The following is a 27941-nucleotide window of genomic DNA, read 5'->3' as shown; positions in this document are numbered from 1 at the left end:
AGAGAGAACAGGTGAGATGATAGAGATGTACCAGAGAGAGAACAGGTGAGATTATAGAGATGTACCAGAGAGAGAGAGAGAGAACAGGTGAGATTATAGAGATGAACCAGAGAGAGAGAGAACAGGTGAGATTATAGAGATGTACCAGAGAGAGAACAGGTGAGATTATAGAGATGTACCAGAGAGAGAGAGAGAACAGGTGAGATTATAGAGATGTACCAGAGAGAGAACAGGTGAGATTATAGAGATGGACCAGAGAGAGAACAGGTGAGATTATAGAGATGTACCAGAGAGAGAGAGAGAACAGGTGAGATTATAGAGATGTACCAGAGAGAGAACAGGTGAGATTATAGAGATGAACCAGAGAGAGAGAGAGAGAGAGAGAGAGAACAGGTGAGATTATAGAGATGTACCAGAGAGAGAGAGAGAACAGGTGAGATTATAGAGATGTACCAGAGAGAGAACAGGTGAGATTATAGAGATGTACCAGAGAGAGAACAGGTGAGATGATAGAGATGAACCAGAGAGAGAGAGAGAGAGAGAGAGAGAACAGGTGAGATTATAGAGATGTACCAGAGAGAGAGAGAGAACAGGTGAGATTATAGAGATGTACCAGAGAGAGAACAGGTGAGATTATAGAGATGTACCAGAGAGAGAGAGAGAACAGGTGAGATTATAGAGATGAACCAGAGAGAGAGAGAGAGAGAACAGGTGAGATTATAGAGATGTACCAGAGAGAGAGAGAGAACAGGTGAGATTATAGAGATGAACCAGAGAGAGAGAGAACAGGTGAGATTATAGAGATATACCAGAGAGAGAGAGAGAGAGAGAGAGAGAGAACAGGTGAGATGATAGAGATGTACCAGAGAGAGAGAGAACAGGTGAGATTATAGAGATGTACCAGAGAGAGAGAGAACAGGTGAGATTATAGAGATGAACCAGAGAGAGAGAGAGAACAGGTGAGATTATAGAGATTAACCAGAGAGAGAGAACAGGTGAGATTATAGAGATGTGCCAGAGAGAGAGAGAACAGGTGAGATTATAGAGATGAGCCAGAGAGAGAGAGAGAGAGAGAACAGGTGAGATTATAGAGATGAACCAGAGAGAGAGAGAGAGAGAGAGAGAGAACAGGTGAGATTATAGAGATGTACCAGAGAGAGAGAGAACAGGTGAGATGATAGAGATGTACCAGAGAGAGAACAGGTGAGATGATAGAGATGTACCAGAGAGAGAACAGGTGAGATGATAGAGATGTACCAGAGAGAGAACAGGTGAGATGATAGAGATGTACCAGAGAGAGAGAGAGAACAGGTGAGATTATAGAGATGTACCAGAGAGAGAACAGGTGAGATGATAGAGATGTACCAGAGAGAGAACAGGTGAGATGATAGAGATGCCGCCCGTGTCCACTAGAGGGAACTCTTTCACTGTGTTCTGAATACAGTACTGTACTTTACTCAGACCATGTAGAGAGAGAACAGGTGAGATGATAGAGATGTACCAGAGAGAGAACAGGTGAGATGATAGAGATGTACCAGAGAGAGAACAGGTGAGATGATAGAGATGTACCAGAGAGAGAACAGGTGAGATGATAGAGATGTACCAGAGAGAGAACAGGTGAGATGATAGAGATGTACCAGAGAGAGAGAGAGAGAGAGAACAGGTGAGATTATAGAGATGAAGCAGAGAGAGAACAGGTGAGATTATAGAGATGAACTCTTTCACTGTGTTCTGAATACAGTACTGTACATTACTCAGACCATGTAGAGAGAGAACAGGTGAGATGATAGAGATGTACCAGAGAGAGAACAGGTGAGATTATAGAGATGTACCAGAGAGAGAACAGGTGAGATGATAGAGATGTACCAGAGAGAGAACAGGTGAGATGATAGAGATGTACCAGAGAGAAAACAGGTGAGATGATAGAGATGTACCAGAGAGAGAACAGGTGAGATGATAGAGATGTACCAGAGAGAGAACAGGTGAGATGATAGAGATGTACCAGAGAGAGAACAGGTGAGATGATAGAGATGTACCAGAGAGAGAACAGGTGAGATTATAGAGATGAACCAGAGAGAGAACAGGTGAGATGATAGAGATGTACCAGAGAGAGAGAGAGAAAACAGGTGAGATGATAGAGATGCCGCCCGTGTCCACTAGAGGGAACTCTTTCACTGTGTTCTGAATACAGTACTGTACTTTACTCAGACCATGTAGAGAGAGAACAGGTGAGATGATAGAGATGTACCAGAGAGAGAACAGGTGAGATTATAGAGATGTACCAGAGAGAGAGAGAGAGCGAGAGAGAACAGGTGAGATGATAGAGATGCCGCCCGTGTCCACTAGAGGGAACTCTTTCACTGTGTTCTGAATACAGTACTGTACTTTACTCAGACCATGTAGAGAGAGAACAGGTGAGATGATAGAGATGTACCAGAGAGAGAACAGGTGAGATTATAGAGATGAACCAGAGAGAGAGAGAACAGGTGAGATTATAGAGATGTACCAGAGAGAGAACAGGTGAGATTATAGAGACGTACCAGAGAGAGAACAGGTGAGATTATAGAGATGTACCAGAGAGAGAGAGAGAGAGAGAGAGAGAACAGGTGAGATTATAGAGATGTACCAGAGAGAGAGAGAGAACAGGTGAGATTATAGAGATGTACCAGAGAGAGAGAGAGAACAGGTGAGATTATAGAGATGAACCAGAGAGAGAGAGAGAGAGAACAGGTGAGATTATAGAGATGTACCAGAGAGAGAGAGAGAGAGAACAGGTGAGATTATAGAGATGAACCAGAGAGAGAGAGAACAGGTGAGATTATAGAGATATACCAGAGAGAAGAGAGAGAGAGAGAGAGAGAGAGAGAGAGAGAGAACAGGTGAGATGATAGAGATGTACCAGAGAGAGAGAGAACAGGTGAGATTATAGAGATGTACCAGAGAGAGAGAGAACAGGTGAGATTATAGAGATATACCAGAGAGAGAGAGAGAGAGAGAGAGAGAGAGAGAGAGAGAGAGAGAGAGAGAGAGAGAACAGGTGAGATGATAGAGATGTACCAGAGAGAGAGAGAACAGGTGAGATTATAGAGATGTACCAGAGAGAGAGAGAGAACAGGTGAGATTATAGAGATGAACCAGAGAGAGAGAGAGAGAACAGGTGAGATTATAGAGATTAACCAGAGAGAGAGAGAGAGAACAGGTGAGATTATAGAGATACCAGTGAGATTATAGAGATGAGCCAGAGAGAGAGAGAGAGATACTACCAGCTTATAGAGATGAACCAGAAGAGAGAGAGAGAGAGAGATACAGGTGAGATTATAGAGATGTACCAGAGAGAGAGAGATACTAGGTGAGATACTAGAGATGTACCAGAGAGAGAACAGGTGAGATGATAGAGATGTACCAGAGAGAGAACAGGTGAGATGATAGAGATGTACCAGAGAGAGAGAAACAGGTGAGATGATAGAGATGTACCAGAGACTAGAACAGGTGAGATGATAGAGATGTACCAGAGAGAACAGGTGAGATTATAGAGATGTACCAGAGAGAGAACAGGTGAGATGATAGAGATGTACCAGAGAGAGAACAGGTGAGATGATAGAGATGTACCAGACTAGAAAACAGGTGAGATGATAGAGATGTACCAGAGAAGAACAGGTGAGATGATAGAGATGTACCAGAGAGAGAACAGTGAGATGATAGAGATGCCGCCCGTGTCCACTAGAGGGAACTCTTTCACTGTGTTCTGAATACAGTACTACTAGACCATGTAGAGAGAGAACAGTGAGATGATAGAGATGTACCAGAGAGAGAACAGGTGAGATTATACCAGATGTACCAGAGAGAGAGAGAGAGAGAGAGAGAGAGAGAGAACAGGTGAGATGATAGAGATGTACCAGAGAGAGAACAGGTGAGATGATAGAGATGTACCAGAGAGAGAACAGGTGAGATTATAGAGACGTACCAGAGAGAGAACAGGTGAGATTATAGAGATGTACCAGAGAGAGAGAGAGAGATACTAGAGAGAACAGGTGAGATGATAGATGCCGCCCGTGTCCACTAGAGGGAACTCACTGTGTTCTGAATACAGTACTGTACTTTACTCAGACCATGTAGAGAGAGAACAGGTGAGAGATAGAGATGTACCAGAGAGAACAGGTGAGATTATAGAGATGAACCAGAGAGAGAGAGAACAGGTGAGATTATAGAGATGTACCAGAGAGAGAACAGGTGAGATTATAGAGACGTACCAGAGAGAGAACAGGTGAGATTATAGAGATGTACCAGAGAGAGAGAGAGAGAGAGAGAGAGAACAGGTGAGATTATAGAGATGTACCAGAGAGAGAGAGAGAACAGGTGAGATTATAGAGATGTACCAGAGAGAGAGAGAGAACAGGTGAGATTATAGAGATGAACCAGAGAGAGAGAGAGAGAGAACAGGTGAGATTATAGAGATGTACCAGAGAGAGAGAGAGAGAACAGGTGAGATTATAGAGATGAACCAGAGAGAGAGAGAACAGGTGAGATTATAGAGATATACCAGAGAGAGAGAGAGAGAGAGAGAGACCAGGTGAGATGATAGAGATGTACCAGAGACTAGAACAGGTGAGATTATAGAGATGTACCAGAGAGAGAGAGAACAGGTGAGATTATAGAGATATACCAGAGAGTAGAAGAGAGAGAGAGAGAGAGAGAGAGAGAGAGAACAGGTGAGATGATAGAGATGTACCAGAGAGAGAGAGAACAGGTGAGATTATAGAGATGTACCAGAGAGAGAGAGAACAGGTGAGATTATAGAGATGAACCAGAGAGAGAGAGAGAGAACAGGTGAGATTATAGAGATTAACCAGAGAGAGAGAGACAGAACAGGTGAGATTATAGAGATGTGCCAGAGAGAGAGAGAACAGGTGAGATTATAGAGATGAGCGAGAGAGAGAGAGATAGAACAGGTGAGATTATAGAGATGAACCAGAGAGAGAGAGAGAGAGAGAGAGAGAACAGGTGAGATTATAGAGATGTACCAGAGAGAGAGAGAACAGGTGAGATGATAGAGATGTACCAGAGAGAGAACAGGTGAGATGATAGAGATGTACCAGAGAGAGAACAGGTGAGATGATAGAGATGTACCAGAGAGAGAACAGGTGAGATGATAGAGATGTACCAGAGAGAGAGAGAGAACAGGTGAGATTATAGAGATGTACCAGAGAGAGAACAGGTGAGATGATAGAGATGTACCAGAGAGAGAACAGGTGAGATGATAGAGATGTACCAGAGAGAGAACAGGTGAGATGATAGAGATGTACCAGAGAGAGAACAGGTGAGATGATAGAGATGTACCAGAGAGAGAGAGAGACTAGAACAGAAGAGAGAGAGAGAGAGAGACTACAGGTGAGATTATAGAGATGAAGCAGAGAGAGAACAGGTGAATTATAGAGATGAACTCTTTCAGTGTTCTGAATACAGTACTGTAGCTCAGACCATGTAGAGACAGGTGAGATGATAGAGATGTACCAGAGAGAGAACAGGTGAGATGATAGAGATGTACCAGAGAGAGAACAGGTGAGATATAGAGATGTACCAGAGAGAGAACAGGTGAGATGATAGAGATGCCAGACTAGAGGGAACTCTTTCACTGTGTTCTGAATACAGTACTGTACTTTACTCAGACCATGTAGAGAGAGAACAGGTGAGATGATAGAGATGTACCAGAGAGAGAACAGGTGAGATGATAGAGATGTACCAGAGAGAGAGAGAGAGAGAGAGAGAGATACTAGAGCTACTGAGATTATAGAGATGAAGCAGAGAGAGAACAGGTGAGATTATAGAGATGAACTCTTTCACTGTGTTCTGAATACAGTACTGACATTACTCAGACCATGTAGAGAGAGAACAGGTGAGATGATAGAGATGTACCAGAGAGAGAACAGGTGAGATGATAGAGATGTACCAGAGAGAGAACAGGTGAGATGATAGAGATGCCAGCTGTCCACTAGAAACTCTTTCACTGTGTTCTGAATACAGTACTGTACTTTACCAGACCATGTATTAGAAATTCAACAAATTGTGTGAATCGGTGCCCTTAAAAATGCACCTTATTCCCTATTTAGTGCCCTTGTTGAAAGTAGCGCCATGCACCCTATTCGATAGTGCACTACTTTTGACTAGAACCCAGGTGTCATTTGAGCCAGTTTGATTGGGAGACTTTAAAATTATATATTTTTTTACATAAAGTTGATTGTTTATTAATTCTGTTTTAATTCTTACTGCTTCTGTCTGTCCTCTAGGAACCTCCGTGAGACGCGGGACAACGCAGTGCTGGAGAAGGACAGAGCGACGACGGCAGAGAGAGAGACACAGGCCAGATATGACCAGCTACTAGAACAGTAAGAGACACAGGCCAGATACTACCAGCTACTAGAACAGTAAGAGACACAGGCCAGATACTACCAGCTACTAGAACAGTAAGAGACACAGGCCAGATACTACCAGCTACTAGAACAGTAAGAGAGAGAGAGACCAGATACTACCAGCTACTAGAACAGTAAGAGAGAGAGGCCAGATACTACCAGCTACTAGAACAGTAAGAGAGAGAGAGACCAGATACTACCAGCTAATAGAACAGTAAGAGAGAGAGAGACCAGATACTACCAGCTACTAGAACAGTAAGAGACACAGGCCAGATACTACCAGCTACTAGAACAGTAAGAGACACAGGCCAGATACTACCAGCTACTAGAACAGTAAGAGAGAGAGAGACCAGATACTACCAGCTACTAGAACAGTAAGAGAGAGAGAGAGCAGATACTACCAGCTACTAGAACAGTAAGAGAGAGACCAGATACTACCAGCTACTAGAACAGTAAGAGAGAGAGAGGCCAGATACTACCAGCTACTAGAACAGTAAGAGAGAGAGAGACCAGATACTACCAGCTACTAGAACAGTAAGAGAGAGAGACCAGATACTACCAGCTACTAGAACAGTAAGAGAGAGAGAGACCAGATACTACCAGCTACTAGAACAGTAAGAAAGAGGCCAGATACTACCAGCTACTAGAACAGTAAGAGAGAGAGAGACCAGATACTACCAGCTACTAGAACAGTAAGAGAGAGAGAGACCAGATACTACCAGCTACTAGAACAGTAAGAGAGAGAGAGGCCAGATACTACCAGCTACTAGAACAGTAAGAGAGAGAGAGACCAGATACTACCAGCTACTAGAACAGTAAGAGAGAGAGAGACCAGATACTACCAGCTACTAGAACAGTAAGAGAGAGAGGCCAGATACTACCAGCTACTAGAACAGTAAGAGAGAGAGAGACCAGATACTACCAGCTACTAGAACAGTAAGAGAGAGAGACCAGATACTACCAGCTACTAGAACAGTAAGAGAGAGACCAGATACTACCAGCTACTAGAACAGTAAGAGAGAGAGAGACCAGATACTACCAGCTACTAGAACAGTAAGAGAGAGAGACCAGATACTACCAGCTACTAGAACAGTAAGAGAGAGAGAGAGCCCAGATACTACCAGCTACTAGAACAGTAAGAGAGAGAGACCAGATACTACCAGCTACTAGAACAGTAAGAGAGAGAGAGACCAGATACTACCAGCTACTAGAACAGTAAGAGAGAGAGACCAGATACTACCAGCTACTAGAACAGTAAGAGAGAGAGGCCAGATACTACCAGCTACTAGAACAGTAAGAGAGAGAGAGAGACCAGATACTACCAGCTACTAGAACAGTAAGAGAGAGAGAGAGACCAGATACTACCAGCTACTAGAACAGTAAGAGAGAGAGAGACCAGATACTACCAGCTACTAGAACAGTAAGAGAGAGAGAGACCAGATACTACCAGCTACTAGAACAGTAAGAGAGAGAGAGACCAGATACTACCAGCTACTAGAACAGTAAGAGAGAGACCAGATACTACCAGCTACTAGGACAGTAAGAGAGAGAGAGAGACCAGATACTACCAGCTACTAGAACAGTAAGAAAGAGGCCAGATACTACCAGCTACTAGAACAGTAAGAGAGAGAGAGACCAGATACTACCAGCTACTAGAACAGTAAGAAAGAGGCCAGATACTACCAGCTACTAGAACAGTAAGAGACACAGGCCAGATACTACCAGCTACTAGAACAGTAAGAGACACAGGCCAGATACTACCAGCTACTAGAACAGTAAGAGAGAGAGAGACCAGATACTACCAGCTACTAGAACAGTAAGAGAGAGAGACCAGATACTACCAGCTACTAGAACAGTAAGAGAGAGACCAGATACTACCAGCTACTAGAACAGTAAGAGAGAGAGAGACCAGATACTACCAGCTACTAGAACAGTAAGAGAGAGAGACCAGATACTACCAGCTACTAGAACAGTAAGAGAGAGACCAGATACTACCAGCTACTAGAACAGTAAGAGAGAGAGAGAGACCAGATACTACCAGCTACTAGAACAGTAAGAGAGAGAGAGCCCAGATACTACCAGCTACTAGAACAGTAAGAGAGAGAGACCAGATACTACCAGCTACTAGAACAGTAAGAGAGAGAGAGACCAGATACTACCAGCTACTAGAACAGTAAGAGAGAGAGACCAGATACTACCAGCTACTAGAACAGTAAGAGAGAGAGAGGCCAGATACTACCAGCTACTAGAACAGTAAGAGAGAGAGAGAGACCAGATACTACCAGCTACTAGAACAGTAAGAGAGAGAGGCCAGATACTACCAGCTACTAGAACAGTAAGAGAGAGACCAGATACTACCAGCTACTAGAACAGTAAGAGAGAGAGAGACCAGATACTACCAGCTACTAGAACAGTAAGAAAGAGGCCAGATACTACCAGCTACTAGAACAGTAAGAGAGAGAGAGACCAGATACTACCAGCTACTAGAACAGTAAGAGAGAGAGAACAGGTGTAGGTAGATACTACCAGCTACTAGAACAGTAAGAGAGAGAGGCCAGATACTACCAGCTACTAGAACAGTAAGAGAGAGAGAGGCCAGATACTACCAGCTACTAGAACAGTAAGAGAGAGAGAGAGACCAGATACTACCAGCTACTAGAACAGTAAGAGAGAGAGAGACCAGATACTACCAGCTACTAGAACAGTAAGAGAGAGAGAGAGACCAGATACTACCAGCTACTAGAACAGTAAGAGAGAGAGAGAGACCAGATACTACCAGCTACTAGAACAGTAAGAGAGAGAGAGAGAGACCAGATACTACCAGCTACTAGAACAGTAAGAGAGAGAGAGGCCAGATACTACCAGCTACTAGAACAGTAAGAGAGAGAGAGAGACCAGATACTACCAGCTACTAGAACAGTAAGAGAGAGAGAGACCAGATACTACCAGCTACTAGAACAGTAAGAGAGAGACCAGATACTACCAGCTACTAGAACAGTAAGAGAGAGAGAGACCAGATACTACCAGCTACTAGAACAGTAAGAGACACAGGCCAGATACTACCAGCTACTAGAACAGTAAGAGAGAGAGAGACCAGATACTACCAGCTACTAGAACAGTAAGAGAGAGAGAGGCCAGATACTACCAGCTACTAGAACAGTAAGAGAGAGAGACCAGATACTACCAGCTACTAGAACAGTAAGAGAGAGAGAACAGGTGTAGGTAGATACTACCAGCTACTAGAACAGTAAGAGAGAGAGAGCCAGATACTACCAGCTACTAGAACAGTAAGAGAGAGAGAGACCAGATACTACCAGCTACTAGAACAGTAAGAGAGAGAGAGAGACCAGATACTACCAGCTACTAGAACAGTAAGAGAGAGAGAGACCAGATACTACCAGCTACTAGAACAGTAAGAGAGAGAGAGACCAGATACTACCAGCTACTAGAACAGTAAGAGAGAGAGAGACCAGATACTACCAGCTACTAGAACAGTAAGAGAGAGAGAGACCAGATACTACCAGCTACTAGAACAGTAAGAGAGAGAGACCAGATACTACCAGCTACTAGAACAGTAAGAGAGAGAGAACAGGTGTAGGTAGATACTACCAGCTACTAGAACAGTAAGAGAGAGAGGCCAGATACTACCAGCTACTAGAACAGTAAGAGAGAGAGAGAGACCAGATACTACCAGCTACTAGAACAGTAAGAGAGAGAGAGACCAGATACTACCAGCTACTAGAACAGTAAGAGAGAGAGAGACCAGATACTACCAGCTACTAGAACAGTAAGAGAGAGAGAGACCAGATACTACCAGCTACTAGAACAGTAAGAGAGAGAGAGACCAGATACTACCAGCTACTAGAACAGTAAGAGAGAGACCAGATACTACCAGCTACTAGGACAGTAAGAGAGAGAGAGACCAGATACTACCAGCTACTAGAACAGTAAGAAAGAGGCCAGATACTACCAGCTACTAGAACAGTAAGAGAGAGAGAGAGACCAGATACTACCAGCTACTAGAACAGTAAGAAAGAGGCCAGATACTACCAGCTACTAGAACAGTAAGAGACACAGGCCAGATACTACCAGCTACTAGAACAGTAAGAGACACAGGCCAGATACTACCAGCTACTAGAACAGTAAGAGAGAGAGAGAGACCAGATACTACCAGCTACTAGAACAGTAAGAGAGAGAGAGACCAGATACTACCAGCTACTAGAACAGTAAGAGAGAGACCAGATACTACCAGCTACTAGAACAGTAAGAGAGAGACCAGATACTACCAGCTACTAGAACAGTAAGAGAGAGAGACCAGATACTACCAGCTACTAGAACAGTAAGAGAGAGACCAGATACTACCAGCTACTAGAACAGTAAGAGAGAGAGAGAGACCAGATACTACCAGCTACTAGAACAGTAAGAGAGAGAGAGACCAGATACTACCAGCTACTAGAACAGTAAGAGAGAGAGAGACCAGATACTACCAGCTACTAGAACAGTAAGAGAGAGAGAGACCAGATACTACCAGCTACTAGAACAGTAAGAGAGAGAGACCAGATACTACCAGCTACTAGAACAGTAAGAGAGAGACCAGATACTACCAGCTACTAGAACAGTAAGAGAGAGAGAGACCAGATACTACCAGCTACTAGAACAGTAAGAGAGAGACCAGATACTACCAGCTACTAGAACAGTAAGAGAGAGACCAGATACTACCAGCTACTAGGACAGTAAGAGAGAGAGAGAGACCAGATACTACCAGCTACTAGAACAGTAAGAGAGAGAGAGAGACCAGATTACTACCAGCTACTAGAACAGTAAGAGACACAGGCCAGATACTACCAGCTACTAGAACAGTAAGAGAGAGACCAGATACTACCAGCTACTAGAACAGTAAGAGAGAGACCAGATACTACCAGCTACTAGAACAGTAAGAGAGAGAGAGAGACCAGATACTACCAGCTACTAGAACAGTAAGAGAGAGAGAGACCAGATACTACCAGCTACTAGAACAGTAAGAGAGAGAGAGACCAGATACTACCAGCTACTAGAACAGTAAGAGAGAGAGACCAGATACTACCAGCTACTAGAACAGTAAGAGACACAGGCCAGATACTACCAGCTACTAGAACAGTAAGAGAGAGACCAGATACTACCAGCTACTAGAACAGTAAGAGAGAGAGAGAGACCAGATACTACCAGCTACTAGAACAGTAAGAGAGAGACCAGATACTACCAGCTACTAGAACAGTAAGAGAGAGAGAGACCAGATACTACCAGCTACTAGAACAGTAAGAGAGAGAGGCCAGATACTACCAGCTACTAGAACAGTAAGAGAGAGAGACCAGATACTACCAGCTACTAGAACAGTAAGAGAGAGAGAGACCAGATACTACCAGCTACTAGAACAGTAAGAGAGAGAGAGACCAGATACTACCAGCTACTAGAACAGTAAGAGAGAGACCAGATACTACCAGCTACTAGAACAGTAAGAGAGAGACCAGATACTACCAGCTACTAGAACAGTAAGAGACACAGGCCAGATACTACCAGCTACTAGAACAGTAAAAGAGAGAGAGAGAGACCAGATACTACCAGCTACTAGAACAGTAAAAGAGAGACCAGATACTACCAGCTACTAGAACAGTAAGAGAGAGAGAGGCCAGATACTACCAGCTACTAGAACAGTAAGAGAGAGACCAGATACTACCAGCTACTAGAACAGTAAGAGAGAGAGAGACCAGATACTACCAGCTACTAGAACAGTAAGAGAGAGACCAGATACTACCAGCTACTAGAACAGTAAGAGAGAGACCAGATACTACCAGCTACTAGAACAGTAAGACAGAGACACAGGCCAGATACTACCAGCTACTAGAACAGTAAGAGACAACGTTGTCCGTAGCTCATGCCTGCCCGTCACCATAACCCCACCGCCACCACGGGGCGCTCTGTTTCACAACGTTGTCCGTAGCTCATGCCTGCCCGTCACCATAACCCCACCGCCACCACGGGGCGCTCTGTTTCACAACGTTGTCGTCAGCAAACTGCTCGCCCACACCAAGCCGTTCACGTGGTCTGCAGTTGTGAGGCCGGTTTGACGTTACTTCCAAATTCCTCTAAAATTACGTTGGCGGCAGCTTGTGGTAAAGAAATTAACACGAAATCCTCTGGCAACAGCTCTGGTGAACATTCCTGCCTTCAGCATGCTCAGTGCACCTCAAAACCACTGTCATCTGTGGGCGTTGTGTTGTGTGACGACAACTGCACATTTTAAAGCGGCCTTTTTACTGTCCCCCAGCACAAGGCGCACCTGTGTAACGATCATGCTGTTTTAATCAGCGTCTTGACATGCTACACCTGTCAGGTGGATGGATTATCTTGGCAAAAAGAGAAATGCTCACTGACAGGGATGTAAACAAATTTGTGCGAAACATTTTGAGAGAATTAAGCTTTTTGTGCGTATGGTACATTTCTGTGATCTTTTATTTCAGATCATGAAACATGAGACCAACACTTTTTAACGTTGCTTTTAAATCAAAATCAAAATGTATTTGTCAAATGCTCCCGAATACAACAGGTGTAGGTAGACCTTACAGTGAAATGCTGAATACAACAGGTGTAGTAGACCTCACAGTGAAATGCTGAATACAACAGGTGTAGGTAGACCTTACAGTGAAATGCTGAATACAACAGGTGTAGTAGACCTTACAGTGAAATGCTGAATACAACAGGTGTAGTAGACCTCACAGTGAAATGCTGAATACAACAGGTGTAGGTAGACCTTACAGTGAAATGCTGAATACAACAGGTGTAGTAGACCTTACAGTGAAATGCTGAATACAACAGGTGTAGGTAGACCTCACAGTGAAATGCTGAATACAACAGGTGTAGTAGACCTCACAGTGAAATGCTGAATACAACAGGTGTAGGTAGACCTTACAGTGAAATGCTGAATACAACAGGTGTAGGTTGACCTTACAGTGAAATGCTGAATACAATAGGTGTAGTAGACCTTACAGTGAAATGCTGAATACAACAGGTGTAGTAGACCTTACAGTGAAATGCTGAATACAACAGGTGTAGGTAGACCTTACAGTGAAATGCTGAATACAACAGGTGTAGGTAGACCTTACAGTGAAATGCTGAATACAACAGGTGTAGGTAGACCTTACAGTGAAATGCTGAATACAACAGGTGTAGGTAGACCTTACAGTGAAATGTTGAATACAACAGGTGTAGTAGACCTCACAGTGAAATGTTGAATACAACAGGTGTAGTAGACCTCACAGTGAAATGCTGAATACAACAGGTGTAGTAGACCTCACAGTGAAATGTTGAATACAACAGGTGTAGGTAGACCTTACAGTGAAATGCTGAATACAACAGGTAGTAGACCTCACAGTGAAATGCTGAATACAACAGGTGTAGGTAGACCTTACAGTGAAATGCTGAATACAACAGGTGTAGGTAGACCTTACAGTGAAATGCTAACTTACAAGTCCTTAACCAACAAATGCTGTTTCAAAAATATGAATACGAGTAAGAAATCCAAGTAACAAATAATTATGGCAGCAGGAAAATAACAATAGCCAGACTATATACAGGCAGTACCGGTACAGAGTTTATATTTATATTAGGTTATATTGTAGTTCAGGTTAGTATACGTTACTAAAGCTACTTTGATGATACCCTGTTAACATGTTTGTTCCTTCCTAGAGGACATAATTTGGTAGCACTTCAAAGGTGTATCATTATGTACGTAATAACTCGTCTAACTGGATTCCACTGAGATGTCTGTCTCATGGTTATCAGCTTGACCTTTACATGTTGGGGAGAACACCTGGTTGTGTTGTGCTTTCTCTGACTGGCTGGCTGACTGACTGGCTGGTTGACTGACTGGCTGACTGACTGGTTGACTGACTGGCTGGTTGACTGACTGGTTGACTGACTGACTGACTGGCTGGTTGACTGACTAAGTGACTGACTGGTTGACTGGCTGGTTGACTGGCTGGCTGGCTGGCTGACTGACTGACTGACTGGTTGACTGACTGACTGGCTGGTTGACTGGCTGGTTGACTGGCTGGTTGACTGACTGGCTGACTGGTTGACTGACTGGCTGGTTGACTGACTGTCTGGTTGACTGACTGACTGACTGGTTGACTGACTGACTGACTGGCTGGTTGACTGACTAAGTGACTGACTGGTTGACTGGCTTGTTGACTGGCTGGCTGGCTGACTGGCTGACTGACTGACTGAGTGGTTAATGATGTTTAATTAAAGGGTGTTCATATGGAAGTACAGTCAGTCAGGGGTCAACTGGCGTCACAGCTTCGCAATGAACAAACGTTTAGCTACAGCTTGAAGGTGAATAACATTTATGATTTACGAGGAAGTTAGTTTCACAATGTTCGGTAACATCTTTGGCTTTTGGCACAGTTTGTTTTAAGATGTTTTTAGCTGTCAGTGTGTCTTTGACAGGGTCAGGCCTGCAATATATAGATGTTGTTTGATGGTTTCTCCAGTACTTTAGAGGTCTCTACAATATATAGATGTTGTTTGATGGTTTCTCCAGTACTTTAGAGGTCTCTACAATATATAGATGTTGTTTGAAGGTTTCTCCAGTACTTTAGAGGTCTCTACAATATATAGATGTTGTTTGATGGTTTCTCCAGTACTTTAGAGGTCTCTACAATATATAGATGTTGTTTGATGGTTTCTCCAGTACGTTAGAGGTCTCTACAATATATAGATGTTGTTTGAAGGTTTCTCCAGTACTTTAGAGGTCTCTACAATATATAGATGTTGTTTGATGGTTTCTCCAGTGTAATATCCCAGTACTTTAGAGGTCTCTACAATATATAGATGTTGTTTGATGGTTTCTCCAGTACTTTAGAGGTCTCTACAATATATAGATGTTGTTTGATGGTTTCTCCAGTGTAATATCCCAGTACTTTAGAGGTCTCTACAATATATAGATGTTGTTTGATGGTTTCTCCAGTACTTTAGAGGTCTCTACAATATATAGATGTTGTTTGATGGTTTCTCCAGTACGTTAGAGGTCTCTACAATATATAGATGTTGTTTGATGGTTTCTCCAGTGTAATATCCCAGTACTTCAGAGGTCTCTACAATATATAGATGTTGTTTGATGGTTTCTCCAGTACGTTAGAGGTCTCTACAATATATAGATGTTGTTTGAAGGTTTCTCCAGTACTTTAGAGGTCTCTACAATATATAGATGTTGTTTGATGGTTTCTCCAGTACTTTAGAGGTCTCTACAATATATAGATGTTGTTTGATGGTTTCTCCAGTACGTTAGAGGTCTCTACAATATATAGATGTTGTTTGATGGTTTCTCCAGTGTAATATCCCAGTACTTTAGAGGTCTCTACAATATATAGATGTTGTTTGATGGTTTCTCCAGTACGTTAGAGCTCTCTACAATATATAGATGTTGTTTGAAGGTTTCTCCAGTACTTTAGAGGTCTCTACAATATATAGATGTTGTTTGATGGTTTCTCCAGTACTTTAGAGGTCTCTACAATATATAGATGTTGTTTGATGGTTTCTCCAGTACGTTAGAGGTCTCTACAATATATAGATGTTGTTTGATGGTTTCTCCAGTGTAATATCCCAGTACTTTAGAGGTCTCTACAATATATAGATGTTGTTTGATGGTTTCTCCAGTACTTTAGAGGTCTCTACAATATATAGATGTTGTTTGAAGGTTTCTCCAGTACTTTAGAGGTCTCTACAATATATAGATGTTGTTTGAAGGTTTCTCCAGTGTAATATCCCAGTACTTTAGAGGTCTCTACAATATATAGATGTTGTTTAATGGTTTCTCCAGTACTTTAGAGGTCTCTACAATATATAGATGTTGTTTGATGGTTTCTCCAGTACGTTAGAGGTCTCTACAATATATAGATGTTGTTTGAAGGTTTCTCCAGTACTTTAGAGGTCTCTACAATATATAGATGTTGTTTGATGGTTTCTCCAGTACTTTAGAGGTCTCTACAATATATAGATGTTGTTTGAAGGTTTCTCCAGTGTAATATCCCAGTACTTTAGAGGTCTCTAAAATATATAGATGATGTTTGATGGTTTCTCCAGTGTAATGTCCCAGTACTTAAAAAAATAGATATATATATTTCACCTTTATTTAACCAGGTAGGCCAGTTGAGAACAAGTTCTCATTTACAATTGCGACCTGGCCAAGATAAAGCAAAGCAGTTTGACAGATACAACGACACAGAGTTACACATGGAGTAAAACAAACATACAGTCAATAATACAGTAGAAACAAGTCTATATACAATGTGAGCAAATGAGGTGAGATAAGGGAGGTAAAGGCAAAAAAAGGCCATGGTGGCAAAGTAAATACAATATAGCAAGTAAAACACTGTAAATGGTAGTTTTGCAGTGGAAGAATGTGCAAAGTAGAGATAAAAAATAATGGGGTGCAAAGGAGCAAAATAAATAAATAAATAAATACAGTCGGGAAAGAGGTAGTTGTTTGGGCTAAATTATAGATGGGCTATGTACAGGTGCAGTAATCTGTGAGCTGCTCTGACAGTTGGTGCTTAAAGCTAGTGAGGGAGATAAGAGTCTCCAGCTCCAGTGATTTTTGCAGTTCGTTCCAGTCATTGGCAGCAGAGAACTGGAAGGAGAGGCGGCCAAAGGAGGAATTGGCTTTGGGGATGACCCGTGAGATATACCTGCTGGAGCGTGTGCTACGAGTGGGTGCTGCTATGGTGACCAGTGAGCTGAGATAAGGCGGGGCTTTACCTAGCAGAAACTTGTAGATAACCTGTAGCCAGTGGGTTTGGCGACGAGTATGATGCGAGGGCCAACCAACGAGAGAGTACAGGTCGCAATGGTGGGTAGTGTATGGGGCTTTGGTGACAAAACGGAAGGCACGGTGATAGACTGCATCCAGTTTGTTGAGTAGAGTGTTGGAGGCTATTTTATAGATGACATCACCGAAGTCAAGGATCGGTAGGATGGTCAGTTGTACGAGGCTATGTTTGGCAGCATGAGTGAAGGATGCTTTGTCGAGAAATAGGAAGCCGATTCTAGATTTAATTTTGGATTGGAGATGTTTAATATGAGTCTGAAGGAGAGTTTACAGTCTAGCCAGACACCTAGGTATTTGTAGTTGTCCACATATTCTAAGTCAGAACCGTCCAGAGTGGTGATGCTGGACGGGCGAGCAGGTGCGGGCAGTGATCGTTTTAGTTTTACTTGCGTTTAAGAGCAGTGGATTTATCGGTGGTGACAGTGTTCAGAGGTCTCCTGAAACTGCTCCAGTCACATTTCATCCCTGTAGCCCGGGGGAGGTCCTCGTACAACGGTCCTCTTCCTGGGGGAGCTCCTCGTACAACGGTCCTCTTCCTGGGGGAGCTCCTCGTACAACGGTCCTCTTCCTGGGGGAGCTCCTCGTACAACGGTCCTCTTCCTGTTGACATCATGTGTCCACATAGTGACCCACGAATAATGATATATACATTCTGTCTTCTCTACATGTCAAGCTGCCCGTTGATAGACGTTGATAAGGATGGGTGTCACAGTAACAGTAATGGTCAGTGTGATGGGTGTCACGGTAACTATGGACGTCACGGTAACAGTAATGGTCAGTGTGATGGGTGTCACGGTAACTATGGACGTCACGGTAACAGTAATGGTCAATGTGATGGGTGTCATGGTAACTATGGACGTCACGGTAACAGTAATGGTCAATGTGATGGGTGTCATGGTAACTATGGACGTCACGGTAACTGTAATGGTCAATGTGATGGGTGTCACAGTAACTATGGACGTCACGGTAACAGTAATGGTCAGTGTGATGGGTGTCACGGTAACTATGGACGTCACGGTAACAGTAATGGTCAATGTGATGGGTGTCATGGTAACTATGGACGTCACGGTAACTGTAATGGTCAATGTGATGGGTGTCACAGTAACTATGGACGTCACGGTAACAGTAATGGTCAGTGTGATGGGTGTCACGGTAACTATGGACGTCACGGTAACAGTAATGGTCAGTGTGATGGGTGTCACGGTAACTATGGACGTCACGGTAACAGTAATGGTCAGTGTGATGGGTGTCACGGTAACTATGGACGTCTACCCCCCCCGTGTAGATCAGTAACATATTTCTCCCTGGTTGTTGTAGATCCTAATGGGAGTATTTAGGTCCCGGCTACTGTATCTCAGGCCTGGTTTCCCGAGTCCTCCTCCCCAGCAGAGCAGTAGTGATCTCAGAGGGATGTAGGACTGTCACTGAGCGAGTCCCAGGGCTGCGTGCCACACATTCCTCCGCACATTCCTGTAGGTCCTGTACAGCAGCTGGCCGTCCTCTGTTGTTCTGCTGGGGGCATGGAGCTCCCAGTCCCTTCAACCACCCCCCTCACGGCTCCCATTCACCCAGGCAGAAGGCACTTGTTGTGGGGCCAACAACGACAGATGCTGCTCCAGCAGCCCAGCCCCCCCAATCACACGATGTACGACATACCACTATTCTGGGATAAGGAAAGATAAGGACATGTTTGATATCTATGGTGTCAATACATTTCTGTACATGCTGTCACCATACCGGGTCTCTAGTGTCAGTGGTTCCAGTCCTCCAGAACCTCTAACAGAACCCATTATATACCGGGTCTCTAGTGTCAGTGGTTCCAGTCCTCCAGAACCCCTAACAGAACCCATTATATACCGGGTCTCTAGTGTCAGTGGTTCCAGTCCTCCAGAACCCCCAACAGAACACATTATATACTGGGTCTCTAATGCCAGTGGTTCCAGTCCTCCAGAACCCCCAACAGAACACATTATATACTGGGTCTCTAATGTCAGTGGTTCCAGAACCCCCAACAGAACACATTATATACTGGGTCTCTAATGTCAGTGGTTCCAGTCCTCCAGAACCCCCAACAGAACACATTATATACTGGGTCTCTAATGTCGGTGGTTCCAGAACCCCCAACAGAACACATTATATACTGGGTCTCTAATGTCAGTGGTTCCAGAACCCCCAACAGAACACATTATATACTGGGTCTCTAATGTCAGTGGTTCCAGTCCTCCAGAACCCCCAACAGAACACATTATATACTGGGTCTCTAATGTCAGTGGTTCCAGAACCCCCAACAGAACACATTATATACTGGGTCTCTAATGCCAGTGGTTCCAGAACCCCCAACAGAACACATTATATACTGGGTCTCTAATGTCAGTGGTTCCAGAACCCCCAACAGAACACATTATATACTGGGTCTCTAATGTCAGTGGTTCCAGAACCCCCAACAGAACACATTATATACTGGGTCTCTAATGTCAGTGGTTCCAGTCCTCCAGAACCCCCAACAGAACACATTATATACTGGGTCTCTAATGTCAGTGGTTCCAGAACCCCCAACAGAACACATTATATACTGGGTCTCTAATGCCAGTGGTTCCAGAACCCCCAACAGAACACATTATATACTGGGTCTCTAATGTCAGTGGTTCCAGAACCCCCAACAGAACACATTATATACTGGGTCTCTAATGTCAGTGGTTCCAGAACCCCCAACAGAACACATTATATACTGGGTCTCTAATGTCAGTGGTTCCAGAACCCCCAACAGAACACATTATATACTGGGTCTCTAATGTCAGTGGTTCCAGAACCCCCAACAGAACACATTATATACTGGGTCTCTAATGTCAGTGGTTCCAGAACCCCCAACAGAACACATTATATACTGGGTCTCTAATGTCAGTGGTTCCAGAACCTCTAACAGAACACATTATATACTGGGTCTCTAATGCCAGTGGTTCCAGTCCTCCAGAACCCCCAACAGAACACATTATATACTGGGTCTCTAATGTCAGTGGTTCCAGAACCCCCAACAGAACACATTATATACTGGGTCTCTAATGCCAGTGGTTCCAGAACCCCCAACAGAACACATTATATACTGGGTCTCTAATGCCAGTGGTTCCAGTCCTCCAGAACCCCCAACAGAACACATTATATACTGGGTCTCTAATGTCAGTGGTTCCAGAACCCCAACAGAACACATTATATACTGGGTCTCTAATGCCAGTGGTTCCAGAACCCCCAACAGAACACATTATATACTGGGTCTCTAATGCCAGTGGTTCCAGTCCTCCAGAACCCCCAACAGAACACATTATATACTGGGTCTCTAATGTCGGTGGTTCCAGAACCCCCAACAGAACACATTATATACTGGGTCTCTAATGTCAGTGGTTCCAGAACCCCCAACAGAACACATTATATACTGGGTCTCTAATGTCAGTGGTTCCAGAACCCCCAACAGAACACATTATATACTGGGTCTCTAATGTCAGTGGTTCCAGTCCTCCAGAACCCCCAACAGAACACATTATATACTGGGTCTCTAATGTCAGTGGTTCCAGAACCCCCAACAGAACACATTATATACTGGGTCTCTAATGTCAGTGGTTCCAGAACCCCCAACAGAACACATTATATACTGGGTCTCTAATGTCAGTGGTTCCAGAACCCCTAACAGAACACATTATATACTGGGTCTCTAATGCCAGTGGTTCCAGAACCCCCAACAGAACACATTATATACTGGGTCTCTAATGTCAGTGGTTCCAGAACCTCTAACAGAACACATTATATACTGGGTCTCTAATGTCAGTGGTTCCAGAACCCCTAACAGAACACATTATATACTGGGTCTCTAATGCCAGTGGTTCCAGAACCCCCAACAGAACACATTATATACTGGGTCTCTAATGTCAGTGGTTCCAGAACCCCCAACAGAACACATTATATACTGGGTCTCTAATGTCAGTGGTTCCAGAACCCCCAACAGAACACATTATATACTGGGTCTCTAATGTCAGTGGTGTCCAACTCCAAACACTGATATGATTTGGTAATAATTCCAGTGTATTTATTAATCAACAGTAATGTGGTTTTCAGTGGAGGTATTCTCCTTCCCCGCAGGCCAACACCTGTATTAATCAACAGTGATGTGGTTTTCAGTGGAGGTATTCTCCTTCCCCGCAGGCCAGCACCTGCATTTTCACCTGCCTTTTCACTATGCCACAACCAGACTTCTTCTATGGTAGTTCGACATTATGGCCCAGTATTGATACAGTAACACTAGAGAAAGGCTTGCCACTATGCCACAACCAGACTTCTTCTATGGTAGTTCGACATTATGGCCCAGTATTGATACAGTAACACTAGAGAAAGGCTTGCCACTATGCCACAGACAGACTTCTTCTATGGTAGTTCGACATTATGGCCCAGTATTGATACAGTAACACTAGAGAAAGGCTTGCCACTATGCCACAGACAGACTTCTTTTATGGTAGTTCGACATTATGGCCCAGTATTGATACAGTAACACTAGAGAAATGCCACTGGTTCAAATCCCTGACCACGTGGAACATCTACCACTGTGCCCTTGAGCAAGGCACTTCACCTTAATAGCTCCCGTAAGTCTTCTACACCTCCGTTTTCAGACCCTTGATTTATTTTTGCACCTTTTGTTTTACTGTTCAGTCTAATTCTAAAATTGATTAAATATTTTTTTTTTACCTCGTAAATCTTATTTTTTTTTAACCTTAATTTAATTAGGCAAGTCAGTTTAAGAACAAATTCTAATTTACAATGGTGGCCCTAGGAACAGGGGCAGAACGACAGATGTGTGCCTTGTCAGCTCGGGGATTCGACCTTGCAACCTTTCGGTTACTTGTCCAACGCTCCAACCACTAGGATACCGCGCCGCCTATCTACACACAATACCCCATATTGACGAAGTGGGAACAGGTTTTTAAGACATTTTTGCAAATGTATTAAAAATAACTAAAAACAGAAACCTTATTTTCATAAGTATTCAGACCCTTTGCTATGAGACTCTAAATTGAGCTCAGGTGCATCCTGTTTCCATTGATCATCCTTGCGATGTTTCTACAACTTTATTGGAGTCCACCTGTGGTAAATTCAATAGGATTGGATGTGATTTGGAAAGGCAACACACCTGTCTATATAAGGTCCCACAGTTGACAGTTCATGTCAGAGCAAAAACCAAGCCATGAGGTCGAAGGAATTGTCTGTAGAACTCCGAGACAGGATTGTGTCGAGGCACAGATCTGGGGAAGGGTAACAAAAAATGTCTGCAGCATTAAAGGTCCCGAAGAACGCCGTGGCCTCCATCATTTTTAATGTTTGGATCCACCAAGACTATCTCTGCAGCCCTCCGCCAATTAGGCTTCATGGTAGAGTGGCCAGACGGAAGCCACTCCTCAGTAAAAGGCACATGACAGCCCGCTTGGAGTTTTCTAAAAGGCATCTAAAGGACTCTCAGTTCATGAGAAACAAGATTCTCTGGTCTTATGAAACCAAGATTAAACTCTTTGGCCTGAATGCCAAGCGTCAAGGCCTGGAGGAAACTTGGCACCATCCCTACGGTGAATCATGGTGGTTGTGGCAGCATCAGGTTGAGGGGGATGTTTTTCATTGGCAGGGACCGGGAGACTAGTCAGGATTGAGGGAAAGATAAACAGAGAGATCCTTGATGAGAACCGTCTCCAGAGCACTCAGGACCTCAGACTGGGGTGAAGGTTCACCTTCCAACAGGACAACGACCCTAAGCACACAGCCAAAACAACGCAGGAGTGGCTTCAGGACAAGTCTCTGAATGTCGTTCAGTGGCCAGGCCAGAGCCCGGACTTGAACCTGATAGAACATCTCTGGAGAGGCCTGAAAATAGCTGTGCAGCGACACTCCCCATCCATCCTGACAGAGCTTGAGAGGATCTGCAGAGAAAAATGGGAGAGACTCCCCAAATACAGCTGTGCCAAATCAAATCAAATCAAATGTTATTTGTCACATACACATGGTTAGCAGATGTTAGTGCGAGTGTAGCGAAATGCTTGTGCTTCTAGTTCCGACAATGCAGTGATAACCAACAAGTAATCTAACTAACAATTCCAAAACTACTGTCTTATACACAGTGTAAGGCACATATGTCAGAGTCAAGGCCCGCGGGCCACATCCGGCCCGCGAGAAGGTTTTTTACGGCCCCTGGGATGATCTTGATTTGTTATTAGAACCGGCCCGCAGACCGCAGCAAGCCGGCAGCCCGCAGATCTTTTACACGCACCAATACTACATTTCCCACAATGCAACGGTGACGCACCGAGCAGTAGGCTGCTTCATTTCAATATTTATTGGCACAGCAGTTGTCAGCATCACAGTAAAATTAACTTTCAGATACCCATCAAAAATGGCAAAACGGAAGGTGGACACTGAGAACCGGGGGTTTCAAACAAGGTGGGAGTCGGAGTATTTGTTCACGGAGGTAGCTGGAAAACCTGTGTGTCTTCTGTGTGGAGAAAGTGTGGCGGTACTGAAAGAGTATAATCTGAGACAACATTATGAAACGAAACACGCGGACAAAAACAAGAATATGGACATGGAACAAAGGCTACAAAAGGCAGAGGAATTAAAACGAGGCCTCAAATCTCGACAGGCTCTGTTCAAAAAAGCCAAATCACAAGGCCAGGCTGCTGTCAAGGCCAGTTTTATTTTGGCAGAAGAGATCGCTAAATCAGCCCGGCCATTTACGGAGGGGGATTTCATCAAAAACTGCATGATTAAAGTTTGTGACGAAGTTTGCCCAGAAAAAGGCAACTCTTTTTAAATGTGAGTCTGAGCAGAAACACCATTGCCGAGAGAGTAGACCAGTTGTCCATCAATCTAAAAGAGCAGCTTGTGAAAAAGGGAAAAGATTTCATTGCATATTCCTTGGCTGTGGATGAGAGCACCGACATTTCTGACATTGCCCAGTTGTCAATTTTCATCCGCGGAGTGGACTCCAGCCTAAGCGTGACAGAGGAGTTTTTGGCTTTACGTCCTATGCATGGCACAACTACGGGGCATGATTTGTATGAAGAGGTGTCAAGATGTGTAAATGAGATGGAGCTGCCTTGGGAAAAACTTGTGGGTTTGACAACCGACGGAGCACCTGCGATGTGTGGACACAGGAGCGGACTGGTGGCGAAGATACGGGAAAAGATGCAAGAGGAAAATGCGACAGGTGAGCTGACAGCTTATCATTGTATCATACACCAGGAAGCGTTGTGCGGTAAAGCCTTGAAAATGGAGCATGTAATGAGCATCATCACGCGCACAGTTAACTTTATCAGAGCCAAAGGTTTGAATCACCGCCAGTTCAAGGCATTTCTGACGGAGTTAGAAACGGAGCATGGTGATTTGCCTTATCACACAGAGGTGCGATGGCTAAGCCAGGGAAAGGTGCTTCAAAGATGTTTCGAGCTTCGTGAGGAGATTTGTCTGTTCTTGGACAGCAAAGGGAAAGACACAACACAACTCCGAGACGAAATGTTTCTGTGTGAAATGGCTTTTCTGTGTGACATTACGAGTCATCTGAATGCAATGAACTTGCAGCTGCAGGGTCGGGATCGTGTCATCTCTGATATGTACAGTACAGTGAAGGCATTTAAAACCAAACTGACTCTGTGGGAGACGCAGATGCGGAAAGAAAATTTGAGCCACTTTCCCAGCTGCCAGACCATGAAAGAGAAGCTCTCTACCAGTGCGTTCCCGAGCGCACAGTTGGCTGATAAAATAGGTATGCTTGCCGCTGACTTTCGACGCCGATTTGCTGACTTTGAAGCACAAAAAAGCAGGTTGGAACTGCTCGGTAACCCATTTGCTGTTGACGTGGAAAGCTCACCACCAAACCTCCAAATGGAGTTGATTGACCTCCAATGCAATGATGCACTGAGGGCAAAATATGCGGCAGTGGGTGCTGCGGAGTTCGCCCGTTTCCTCCCGACACAATGCCCCAGCTGCGCATCCAGGCTGCTCAAACGTTGTCTATGTTTGGCAGCACATACCTGTGTGAACAACTGTTTTCTTTGATGAACTTGAACAAAACATCACACAGAAGTCGACTTACTGCTGAACACCTCCACTCAATTCTGAGGATTTCCTCAGCTCAGAGCCTTACCCCGAACATTGATGAACTTGTGGAAAAGATGGGACACCACCAAGTATCACCCTCAACCTCAAACAAGTGAACATTACTGTGCAATCACATATTTAGAGTTTTTACTCAGTTCAAGTTTAAAAGTTAAAGTTTAATATTTGTTTTCACTGCATGTTACTTCTCCTTAAACAAAGTGTTGTTTTTGATTAATAGATTTTTGCACTTTATTTTATTGTATTTCAATCCAATTATATTTTAAAAATATTTCAGTTGAGTGGATGATAGAAAATTGCTATTATTGTTTTTTTCTTTGAAGTAAATTTAGCCCACTTTTGCTAAAATAGAAAATATAGGCTACTGATGGTGCCTTGAATACCGGTTTCTTTCATTTAATGTTCATGTTATGGGGATTTTTATATAAAGGAAATTTGTCTTTTGTGTCTGTTGAAAATTAAAGATTACTGACAGAGCCATAAGAAAATATTGCTTTATTTATCTGATCATATTGGAATATATTTGTTAGGTTTTCAGTAGGTTCAATTAGGTTCACTAGACTATATGCGTCATTTAAAATTTTTCAATGAACATTCGAACAGTCCGGCCCTCGGCTTGTAGCTAAATTTTTTATTTGGCCCTCCGTCCATTTGACTTTGACACCCCTGGTGTAAGGGGATAAGGAACATGTACATAAGGATATATGAATGAGTGATGGTACAGAGCAGCATACAGTAGATGGTATCGAGTACAGTATATACATATGAGATGAGTGTGTAGACAAAGTAAACAAAGTGGCATAGTTAAAGTGGCTAGTGATACATGTATTACATAAGGATGCAGTCGATGATGTAGAGTACAATATATACATATGCATATGAGAAAATAGTATATGTCATGCAGGTGAAAGAGGACCCAAAAGCGACTTAACAGAAACAGAGTTTATTCAAGTCCAAACAGGGAATAACAGAAATCCTCTAGTCTGTAGAGGGGAATAACAGGAGAAGCGGCCACAGACTGCAGGTCGCTTCGGGTAGGCGCAGGCCGTAGTTGACAGAGACACCTGCTCACACGCAGCATCTGATGAAGGCAAAAACACGACAGGACAGGGCGATACACAATCACAGCAAAAACACGACAGGACAGGGCGATACACAATCACAGCACGGTGAATTCTAAACAAGGAACCGACAGGACAGGAACGGAACACAAAGGAATAAATAGGGACTCCAATCAGGGGAAAGGATCGGGAACAGGTGTGGGAAGACTAAATGATGATTAGGGGAATAGGAACAGCTGGGAGCAGGAACGAAACGATAGAGAGAAGAGAGAGCGAGAGAGTGAGAGAGGGAGGGAGAGAGAGAGGATAGAAAGAGGGAAAGAACCTAATAAGACCAGCAGAGGGAAACGAATAGAATGGGGAGCACAGGGACAAGACATGATAATAAATGACAAACATGACAGTATATACATATGCATATGAGATGAATAATGTAGGGTAAGTAACATTATATAAGGTAGCATTGTTTAAAGTGGCTAGTGATATATTTACATAATTTCCCATCAATTCCCATTATTAAAGTGGCTGGAGTTGGGTCAGTGTCAATGACAGTGTGTTGGCAGCAGCCACTCAAGCTTGTAGCATCAGACCCAAGAAGACTCGAGGCTGTAATCGCTGGCAGAGGTGCTTCAACAAAGAACTGAGTAAAGGGTCTGAATACTTATGTAAATGTCATATTTCTTGAACCTGTTTTTGTTTTTTTCATTATAAGGTATTGTGATGTCATTATGGGGTATTGTGATGTCATTATGGGGTATTGTGATGTCATTATGGGGTATTGTGATGTCATTATGGGGTATTGTGTGTAAAATGATGAATGTTATAACATGGTTACCAATGTTATAACATGGTTTTTTTTTTAAAGAAATTTGCCAAACTGTCAACACAAGTTCTTGCTTAATCATTAAATGTTAGAATTTTTCTTTCTTCTACCAGGCAATTTGCCAGCGCTAATTAGATGTGGGCTAACGGAAACCCTGGAGCGTGTGGTGGTGAGCCCGTGTGAGAGGTGCCATATGCCCTGTCCGGACTTGCCTATGCGGCCAACAGAAACTCAGGAGTAAAACAGTAAACTGGTGACTCCCCTCCACAGCTAGTCTCTCTGCGTCAGCCTCAAACAGAATACAATACAAACTGACGCTCTGATTGAGAAACAACAGTTTATACAGTTGACGTCAGAAGTTCATACATACACCTTAGCCAAATACGTTTTAACTCAGTTTTTCCACAATTCCTGACATTTTAATCCTAGTTTTTTTACATCCCTGTTTTAGTTCAGTTAGGATCACCACTTTATTTTAAGAATGTGAAATGTCAGAATAATAGTAGAGATAATTATTTATTTCAGCATTTATTTCTTTCATCACATTCCCAGTGGGTCAGAAGTTTACATACACTCAATTAGTATTTGGTAGCAATTGCCTTTAAATTGTTTAACTTGGGTCAAATGTTTCGGGTATCCTTCCACAA

At 43.4% G+C, this 27941-nt stretch overlaps 1 protein-coding gene across 1 annotated transcript in view; it reads left to right on the top strand.

The window, feature by feature from the left end:
- The window catches only part of pibf1 (progesterone immunomodulatory binding factor 1), a 40846-nt gene extending 13169 nt beyond the window's left edge, over nt 1-27677 (top strand). The window contains exons 9-10 of the mRNA XM_046333581.1: nt 6285-6383; nt 27408-27677. Coding sequence (XP_046189537.1) covers nt 6285-6383; nt 27408-27429 — 121 coding nt within the window. The 3' untranslated portion in view covers nt 27430-27677. The remainder of the gene's footprint in view (nt 1-6284; nt 6384-27407) is intronic.
- Nucleotides 27678-27941: the final 264 nt, after the last annotated feature.

This window comes from Oncorhynchus gorbuscha, unplaced genomic scaffold (assembly GCF_021184085.1).
Source record: "Oncorhynchus gorbuscha isolate QuinsamMale2020 ecotype Even-year unplaced genomic scaffold, OgorEven_v1.0 Un_scaffold_472, whole genome shotgun sequence".
NCBI classification, from domain to species: Eukaryota; Metazoa; Chordata; class Actinopteri; order Salmoniformes; family Salmonidae; genus Oncorhynchus; species Oncorhynchus gorbuscha.
The sequence above is the reverse complement of the archived record's forward strand: the minus strand, read 5'-3'. Positions and strand labels throughout refer to the sequence as shown.